At 34.2% G+C, this 10,562-nt stretch overlaps 1 protein-coding gene across 1 annotated transcript; it reads left to right on the forward strand.

Moving 5' to 3' along the window:
- The first annotated feature begins 759 nt into the window (after positions 1–759).
- On the forward strand, positions 760–7,818 carry LOC124543076 (galactosylgalactosylxylosylprotein 3-beta-glucuronosyltransferase S-like). Its single transcript, XM_047121108.1, has 4 exons — positions 760–1,003; positions 2,834–3,091; positions 4,032–4,302; positions 7,345–7,818. Exons 1-4 carry the CDS (start codon positions 906–908, stop codon positions 7,753–7,755), a joined length of 1,038 nt encoding a protein of 345 aa, XP_046977064.1. The 5' UTR covers positions 760–905; the 3' UTR covers positions 7,756–7,818.
- The last annotated feature ends 2,744 nt before the right edge of the window (positions 7,819–10,562 follow it).

Raw genomic sequence — 10,562 nt, forward strand, 5'->3', positions numbered from 1 at the left:
TTTTACCGAATAAAATATATTATGTAATATGATCTCGTGTGCCCAATGGTTTTTTAATTAGTAACTACAATAAAATATAATTCTAGTTAATTTTAACAACTTGAGAAAACAAAGATTTTTTGTTTTACAAAAACTTTATTACTTTCTCCTTTATTGTACTTTTTATTAGTCTCATAATATTTCTTTTAGGTTTTTATTAAGACTCAAGTATTGACGACACATCAGTATTTTTAAAAGGATTTTTACTGTTTTCTGATATAATAAATAACATTTTTAAGATCGTTTAGAACTTAAGGTCCATTAGAAAATATTTAATTGTGTAGCATTATTTTTTAATTGAATTTAAAATTAGTTACATAATATTGGATAAGCATGCGATACTACCTATTTCTAGTATATTACACTATATCTATTACAGTATTATCTAGTGGTAGTCTTAAACAAATTTACAACAAAATAATTATTAAAATAATACACTTTGTATTAATTGACTAAAAATAATATCTGTGTGTATTATAAATTTAGAAAAAATATATAAGAAAGTAAAAAATATCAACAAAATAAAAGATATTTAGAAATTTAAGCCGATCGATAAACCTATGTAAAATATATTTATTTAAAGCAACAAATTCTATGTTACGGTACTGAGTGAAACAGGTAAATTACGAGTTTTTTGCACTAGAATATACTCTGTAATTTATAACTTGACATTAAGCTAAATGTCGATTGGTGGATGTTGTTTGTCATTCGCTCGGGAAAAGTGACGATTCGTGCTTGCTTTTTAAAAAATATATAATATCTAGTTAATTTACGGGAATTCCGCTTAAATAAATGCCTTAATTGCAATATTAACGTAGATTTAAATTTTTACCATCAAGTTTAGCAAATAATGTTTGTGTTTTAAGATGAAACTTTTTAAATTATTTAAAAATACATTTGCCATGGCTGTTTTTCTAAGTGCTATTTGGTTACTGTTTACTTGGAGTAATGTGGGAATGTTAAGGTAATTTCATATTTTATTTTTTAAATGAGTTAATTTAAAAAAATATCATTTATGGTAATATTTTCTGCATTCGATTCTTTATGTAATATCTTGCTTTTAGTGCCTGAAAAATATTATTACCGCAAGTTTTCTGTAATAGCGCAACACAAGTCTGATATCATAAGTTATTTACGGCAATTGCATTCAATTGGTAGCTTACACAACTATCTAACAAGGAATATTAAATTAAGTAATGACATATTTAGGAAAGAAATAGAAATTGATTGTATAATAAATTCTCTATATAATTTGTTTTTTATTAATTTATAGAAATTTTTACATAATTTTTCAAACCATACATAGTTATTCCCTTGCTTTTCAAATGTCCATTTGAAATTAAATTTCAATTCTTAGTAATACTTAGTAATTCAATATTATAAAATAATTATTTCCAACTATTTTGGATAATATTGCTAAAAAGAATATGCTCATTATTTAAACTACAGTTCTTTTTAAATAATTGATAGACCATTGTTTGACTAATTAAGCTGTTTTTAGACTATATTAGACAACATCCACTTTGTAATTATTTAATTTGTAATAGGTTTTGCAAAAGAGTCAACTGATGGACATCGGTTCTGTAAAAATATTATACACTTATTATATTGCTAACACGCTATAAACCTTGGAAACAATGGAGTTATGTCATTCTTCAAACACAATAGTAACAAATATTGTGATTTGGCTATAAATTATGTAATGCTTTTTCTCAGAAATTGAAAGTTACATGTAGCTTTCTCTCACCATTATTCTAGTGATTTTTTGTAACCAATTTCTTCCCCAAAAAAAATAAAAATTGTTAAGGAATGTGCTTGTGTGCAATAATACAATTAGTGAGTTTATGATCAATAGCACACCTTGGTAATGAAACAATCACCTTCTAGCTATTTTGATTCATATTCAAAGGTGTATATTTAAAATAGACAAATAAAGACCCGCTGAGTTTCTTTCGCCGGTTCTTCTCAGGTCAGAGTGTTTTATTTTCGAATCAGTACTGTTTCATTTGACCATTAGTAAGTCAGTGTAATGCTTCTGTATGTATATAAAGTAATTTGAGTTGATCTGAGTTTATCAAGACACATTAATAAAGAAGAAATTTTGAAATATTATCAATAAAGTATGACTTTTTTATCTCAATCAATAAACCTAGAGATTCTTGAAATTTGATTGAGATAAAATAAAAAGAACAGCAATTGGATTCTGTTGTAGATAAAAGAAATAAACACTTGACAACACTTGAAACAATTTGATAAAATAGGTCACTGTGTCTCTCTTAAACAATTTTATTGTTTCTAATCAGGTCTTATATAATATTATAAATTGTTCATACCTTTGTTTATGATTATTATTTAAGTGGCATCAGTTAGTTAACCCTTGAAAAACTATTATAACATGCTTTCATGTGAAGGAGTTTTATCCATACCTATTAATATATGATATGTTTAATTACACTGGTCATTTTGGATTTCCTATCCCATTAGTTATTAGGGTAAAAGCACTTCTGCTCTATAATGATTGTTGAAGATAACCCAATCTCATTTCGGAGTGCCCACATTATCATCATCCTCATTTCTTCTATAATCTTAAATTAGGAACAAGTTCCTTTTCTTCCAAATTCCAAATTACGTATCTAATGACTGGTTACACGTGGACGTAGACAGTCACCAACAACATGAAAAGAATTAAACAAGAATAAAAATATTGTGTTTGAGTACTGGCTACTCGTTCATTGTATTTTTATTATTGTTCTAATAAAGCTGTAGTTGATAGTTCACATGATTTATTTTCCAGTTTTCAAACTGATTCAAGAAGCATTCCAGTTGCTGTGAGAAACAAGCTTTGCAATGTTAACTTCAACGACGACAGACCGCACATCTCCAACAGTACAAGTTTGAAAATGATATATTATGTGACACCTACATACCCCAGACCAGAGCAAGTGCCTGAACTGACACGATTGGCGCATACCTTGATGCATGTGCCTAGAATTCATTGGATTGTTGCAGACGACCAGCCTTTGTGTTCAGATCAAGTGTCCAGCGTGCTTAGGTATGTAATGTTTGGACTTGATATATTGTTATGATATTTCATTATAAAATTTTATATATAAAACAATGTAGTTATGACCTACAAATTAGAAATAGATAATGCATAGAGGTAAATTTTGAAAATTATCACAGCATATCTCTGTGTACGTTTTGACAAAAGCGAATGTTCCTCATTATTTAGTGTGTACTCAGCTTTGCTCCCAACAAATTATGTATATATTGTCAATATTTTTAAGGTTTCTCCCTGAAGTTTTCTTTATTAATGTGAATGTTCTTATGTACTTGCATGTATTACATTAAAACTAAATAACTAACTGTTCATAAGTGGAATATTAACCTATAGTTTTTAGCTATTTTTCTTTATTTTATAAATTTTATTCTATCGTCATCAAATATATGTCATTGATAGCCAGTTTTTAGCACCATTGAGATTTTTGATTAGTATCCCTTTTTGACGGAGAATGAATGACCAGTTGTCTATATATTTGTAATACCGCTTTTGCTATTCACTTCTCGTAAGCCGGGTCGAAGGTTAAGCCACGGAATAATAAATGCGACAGTTGATGTTTATTTTACTTCTGTAAAATCGGTTTCACCACGTGGATATGATCTTTAGTATTGAATTTCTTCCTTAGCTCTGCTCGTTATATTGTTTTGCACGGTTATACGTTCAGTTTATATTATTCCCAATAGTGTATATGTTATTACAAGTATAATTATTGTCAGCTGATTAAACAACTAAATTTTCGTCTTGCTTTAGCGCAATTAAAGATATTTGCACGCCTTTATCACCTGCGTGACAACTAAAGGCGTGCAATGAGCTGCGAACTAAGTAGACCTTTCTAAGATTCTTGCTATTCATGTACCTCGGCTGATGTTATTGTATAATCATTATCTTCTAATGATCGATCTTCGAAGGTAAACATTTTACGAAATTTCAGACGGACCGGCCTGCCTTACACACACATATCGAGTCCCAAACCATTCATTTACAAGAGCACAAATTTCCCGCGCGGTGTCGCCAACCGGCGCGTCGCACTCAATTGGCTGCAGGAGAACGTCGCCGAAGGTGTGCTGTACTTCGGCGACGACGACAACACCGTGGACTTGCGTCTCTTCGACGAGCTGAGGAATACCAAGAAGGTGTCCATGTTTCCGGTCGGACTCATCGGGGAATATGGAGTTTCATCGCCCATTGTGAAGGACGGAAAGGTAATAACATGTGACCATAAATAACAATTAATTTGACTTTGAAGGCAATTTATTTTGACATAATATGTTGTGCTGATAACAACATCGGTTACAACCTTTAAATATTAATATGAAAATGAAAGTCATCCTTGTCACATCAATAGCCTGTGTCGTATATCGTAGTAGTTTATTTTGGGTGTTACTGCGAAGCGCTGATAAGGGTTACCGCTGTGGCGCTAATCTTCTGTGTTTATATCGTTTATCATCTGTGTAATGGTTTAATAGCTTTTGTTTAAGTGAGGCATTAACGAAAACCTTCTGGTTTGTGTCCACCTTTAAAGTTTGTTTTGGTGTTGCTACACTCTTCCCCATTGGGCGCTTTGGGCAATACCCAGGGCCTCGCGATCGATAAGCCCCTCAGATCTAATACAAGAACTACAAGAACAGCCTGTAAATTCTTACTGCTGGGCTAAAGGCCTCCTCTCCCTTTGAGGAGACGGTTTGGTACATATCCCACCACGCTGTTCCAATGCGGGTTGGTGGAATACACATGTGGGAAAATTTCTATGAAATTTGTCAAATGCAGGTTTCCTCACGATGTTTTCCTTCACCGCTGAGCATTAGATGAATTATAAAGACAAATTAAGCACATGAATCAGAGGTGCTTGCCTGGGTTTGAACCCGCAATCATGCATACGTTCTAACCACTGGGCCATCAGATATAATAAATAAGTATAATATAAATATGTGATTGCTAATAAAAATAAATCTGTATAACAAAATAGTGTTCTATCAAATAAAGAAAAGCCCCCCGAAAGATTTAAGACCGCCCTGGTTGGAACTGTTCTCACATCACTGGCATATATATCGTTTTGTTCGTCATTTGTTTTATTTATATATATTATATGTCGTATATATAAATCAATATTTTTTTTCTTCATGTTGTGGTAAACAAATAAAGCGCAATCTAAGTGATTTATCGCCGAGGCCGTGATACATCCGTGCGTTTGTTCCGATATACGTGATAAATAACTCAACAAACAGCACTTCTACACTTGCGTCCTACTGACAGTAAACATCTGCCGTCGCGATAACTTTGTACGAGTGAAAACGAAAAATATTTTCTTAAATATATAATTACAATATTTTGGTATTTCATTGCACTTTTGTAATATATGATTCTACTTTAATTTTAATTTGCAAGCAATAGTAAACAATAAATTCATCGTTTATTTTGTTTTCTTTTCGACGTTGATAAATGACGTCATTAGGGCTGTAACGACACCGCCGGGCGATAATTCAATAGAGGCCCAGGTCGAACGTTTACAAGTGCTAAATGCGAACGCCCCGCCCTCTCCCTTGTGTGACGTGTCTCGAAGTCGTCACGAGAATTGTTAGTTTACAATAATTATAATTCTTTTTAAACAAGAAAGGAAACATGTACCGGCATGATGTATAGCTCAGCCTTGAGTTTAACGGTATTTATATTAATGACCTACCTTACCTAATGTTCTACCTTGGCTAATGTGCAAGCGTGGTAGTCAATATGACTAATCTTAATATTAACATGTGATAATATTGCAATCGTAAGTTTAATGGAATGACTTCAACATACGTTGTAACCGTCAAGTTGTTCAAAAGACATATCGATACCGCTAAATTATATTTTGGTCATTTTCACGGTATTAAGTATTTAACTTAGGTAGGCAGATTGACAATGGGACAGCTGACAATATCAACGCCCATAGAATACTACTTTCTTTTCATTATTATTACCGCTATTTGAGGGTAGGCGAGATGAGTTTATGAGTTGATAATTGTGGATCTTGGAGCTTTTTGCAGGATGTTTTTAACTAAATATGAAAATTTACAGTTGCATCTCTATAAAAATATATCGGGACAGCTTATGAGGCATGTACAATAACATTGACTATTTTAATAGAAATGCAAGAACTAACGATAGATAGACGATGATAAGATTCAGTAAATCCTTCCCGGGGCAAAGTAATACGTCTCTCTAAGAGAACCCCGCATTTTTTACTACGTCACCTGATGCGTATTTATTTATACATAAAATATGTTAAAAATCTTGGAGATATATTTTATGATAGTATATTTGTCGTTGCTCAGGTATTTCAATGCACGTGTCATTGAGCATTATTTTTTATAGCATTGCTGTTCAGACGAGTAATTAATTAGTCAATCGATGGTACGAGATCACCACCGCTCATAGACACTGACGCCGCAAGAAATATTTGCCCATTCTGTTCATTTGAAAAGAGAAACTATGCGAGTTTCTTGCCATTTCTTCTCGCTGGAGGCTGCTTTCCGAAACGATGGTAGTATTTAATTACCGACGCTTCAAAAACGCTTCATTGTGAAGTTTACTTGAAAATTGATTTGAAATTGCAACTAGCCTTGGAAGCTGAGATGCTTGCTCTTTGTGCTACACTTTCTAAATCTAGTTTAAATATTATTGAGTTTGACTGTTGGTTTTGTCTGATGAGTAGGTGGTAGCCTCCCTAACTACTCGTCAATTATTTGTCTATTTATTGCTTTGAATACTACAGATGACGTCGCCATGAGTTACCTTTCTATGCATGCAAACTGAGCTAGATATACTCTAATATATTTTTTATTTTGCGCTAACGTTTTGTACGTCACGCAGCTGAAGCGCCGTAGTAGTTCTGTGTAATCGTGTGAATAACGATTGCGATTAATTTACAGTTAAATGTTAATTGTATGTTATCAAAACAACTAAATTACATAAATAATTAGTTTTATGCGTGGAGAATGCCGCGTACCATATAGTCTCTAATTCATAAGAAACGGTGCTTCTGTCAAATAGTCAATAGTCAATGGTCCCAGGTTATGTTTTGTCAATCGTATTTTTAAACGAATGTAATTATAGTTTGTAAAATTTTAACTAAATATGTGTAATTATAAGAGAAAATCACACAACTGTGCTAATAATGAGACGTACGTCACGTATACAAATATAAGTAAATACTCAGTTACCACAGAATATAAATAAATAAATAAATACTTGTTAAAATATTTCAGGTCGTTGGATTTTTCGATTCGTGGCCGGCTTCGAGAACATTCCCAGTGGATATGGCGGGTTTCGCAGTCAACATCGAGTTCCTGAAGGAAACCGCCAACATGCCGTTCATCGCTGGACACGAGGAGGACAGGTTCCTAGTCAGTTTAGACCTGAAGGTCGAGGACATCGAGCCGCTGGCCGCCAACTGCACCAAGGTTCTAGTCTGGCACACGAAAACTGTGAAACACAAGAAGCCGACCCTGAAGATAAACATAAACAAGTTAAACAGCATCTCGAAGTATCAGAACTTCGTCAATCTCCTCAAGGAGACGTCCAGGCTGGGCATGGCCGACGTGAACTCGGAGGCGGGCATCAAGTCGTACATCACGCGCAACAGGAAGACGGCGGAGACGCTCGCCGACATCCAGTAGGAACCCGACTCCCGTGCCAGTCACACAGTAGGTAGATATTTGCAATTGTGTCCGCGCGGTGGGGGGGGGGGGGGTTGTATCGTTCCACCGCAATAAGAAGTATATAGACATTTTACGACGTTCACGAAATCATATATGCGTAGATGATAATGAGGTCGGTTTCAAATGGTACGGGTAGTACTGTATTGTCGCCCATATACATCCGATCGTTCTCTATATTAATAGTTTTAAATGTAAAACTAAATTGTGATTTGCATTAATCGAACATACTCTGATTTATTTAAAACAAAAATGGAGTACAGTACAGTTGCAGTATACGAGTCGGTCATTTGCTCCGTGTATACAGTTACATAAGGGAGCTCGGATTGTAGCCGGCGGAGAGAGTGTGCGAGGGTACTATGTAATTAAGGAGTCATAGTTACGTTAATAGTCGAAAAATAAAGCGATAGTGTGAGGCAGACCCCGCAACGCAGTCAGCTGTTTCCATGACGCCTACTCAACACATAATTCTCTCCATTATCAACAACAACAAACAACAGCAGCCTGTAAATTCCCACTGCTGGGCTAAAGGCCTCCTCTCCCTTTAAGGAGAAGGTTTGGAACATATTCCACCACGCTGTTCCAATGCGGGTTGGTGGAATACACATGTGACAGAAGTTCATAGAAATTTGTCACATGCAGGTTTCCTCACGATGTTTTCCTTCACCGCTGAGCACGAGATGAATTATAAAGACAAATTAAGCACATGAAACAGCGGTGCTTGCCTGGGTTTGAACCCGCAATCATCGGTTAAGATGCACGCGTTCTAACCACTGAGCCATCTCTCTCCATTATAGTCATTTTTATTCGAGTCAAGTATGTTTGTGTGTGTATCATTATTACTTATAAATGTGTTGTGACATTAACGATCAGTTTTAATAAGAGCGAACGATGCAATTGTTTAAATCCAGAACAATTATATACTAATCGTCCGACAGCTCTTCTTGAGCTCAGCCTTCTAATACTTATATGCCTTCAGTGTATTTTTTGATTATTTGTTTTCATTTTCGCTCACCAGTAGCTCTAGTCCTCCTAATTGTATGAACATCCAATCTAAAAAATAGATTTAATTATAATACACACGAACAAACGGCGAATAAAATTAAACTTTAGTTAAAGTGTGAAATATATATCGTTCAAGTCGCCGTCTGCCTTTGAAACGTTTTCAAATGACTGGATATGTATCTTCACACCACTTGTACTGAAAGGGGTGCCGACGTGGAGGTCGATGACCTCCTAAGTCACTGAGAATCCTTTCCAAAAGCGCTGCAAGTAGTAATAGAAAACAGACAAGAAATCTTATATATATATATATATATATATATATATATATATATATCGAGACAAAGTATATTTTACAGTAGAAAACATAAATCAAAATACAGTGTCGCAGGTAAAAAAATAATGCCCATATATATTTTTTTATAGAAATGGAATCCGAATGGTGAATTTATTAGCTTAACTATGAAATATATAAATAGTTATACCTTGTAACTATGTATGTATTTTAATATTAATAGTTTAAAAACGTGTGATCGTAGCTAGGTAAGCTAGATAGGTGTTTAAATCGGATGTCTTTAAATTATACGCAAATTCTATACAATTCAAAATATTCATGCAAATATTTAAACTAGGAGTAAATATGTAAACTTGCGTTGTGTAACTCTGACGAGTATGTAGTGGTAACTTTTATTGGATACATAATGTTCTCTCTTCTCTAAGTTTTCTATTTATCGTCTGTGGCACTCGATGGTAATCTGTGAAAACGATTAATTAATTAGCAATAAGGCAAGTCATTAATTCACATCCTGCCCCTAATGAATTCCGATTAAAAACTTATTTATAACGAGAAGGCCTAAAGGTAAATATGCAATGTTACTTATTCGAATGTGTTGGTTAAAGTTATATATATTTATTGTTTATTTCGAGGGGATGGCCGCTCCGTAGCGGTCAGTTGTCATCTAAACCTAATGATCTGATAGTCGTTGTGATAATGTGTATATAATCTACTAAAACATCGCTGATATGTTTTATCTAAATTAATTTTATGAGTGCTCGAATTATCCCCTCTCCCTCCCATCGAGTTAATTAAACCGATTTGGCCGTAAGCCGCTCGCGATCGAGGCTATCGTCCGCGTCGTCACGAGAGCGATAACCGCTATCTGCGAACGCCGATGAGATTTGCTTTGATCATCGACTCCACTATCTCATACACTCATGCTATTCTATGTCACATATAGTACGACACAACTCAGATGTAGCATCGGCAAAATTCACATCCGAATTAAGTACGCTCTTCCAAATTATAAATATTTATTTCTCATGTGCATATGATCTTTACGCAAACGTAATGACTTGTAATATCGTATGACCTATAGTCTGCTTGCGTTAAGAATGCAGTGAGTTGTCACTGTTTACCGGCCTGACTCCGCCCCCTTTGACCAATCAAATATTTTCAAATTACAAAGTCAAGTTCACATTTAATTAATTATTAACTGATATTTTTATTTTTATAATTTAACATTTAATTTATTCAAGCTGTACACGTAATAATAAATGTAACCTATAGCTACTAGATGACGTTATGTCAAAATATGTAAATTTCTACATCGCGATGGCAAGATTCGCAAACGATTGTATAGAGTGTTAAGAATTTTGTTTCACTAGGCCTGAGCATATAACTCGCCTACCCCACCCGGTGACCCTGTAGAGGCCAATAGGGCTAAAAGCAATACACATTTCGAAAAAAAAAAAATGATTATTCATCC

Source organism: Vanessa cardui, chromosome Z (assembly GCF_905220365.1).
Source record: "Vanessa cardui chromosome Z, ilVanCard2.1, whole genome shotgun sequence".
NCBI classification, from domain to species: domain Eukaryota; kingdom Metazoa; phylum Arthropoda; class Insecta; order Lepidoptera; family Nymphalidae; genus Vanessa; species Vanessa cardui.

Excerpts from the sequence above, each read along its gene's own strand:
- LOC124543076 (XM_047121108.1), top strand. The coding sequence starts at position 906 with ATGAAACTTTTTAAATTATTTAAAAATACATTTGCCATGGCTGTTTTT. Across the intron at positions 1,004-2,833 it reads AGTAATGTGGGAATGTTAAG|TTTTCAAACTGATTCAAGAA; the intron begins GTAATTTCATAT and ends TTTATTTTCCAG. Across the intron at positions 3,092-4,031 it reads CAAGTGTCCAGCGTGCTTAG|ACGGACCGGCCTGCCTTACA; the intron begins GTATGTAATGTT and ends ACGAAATTTCAG.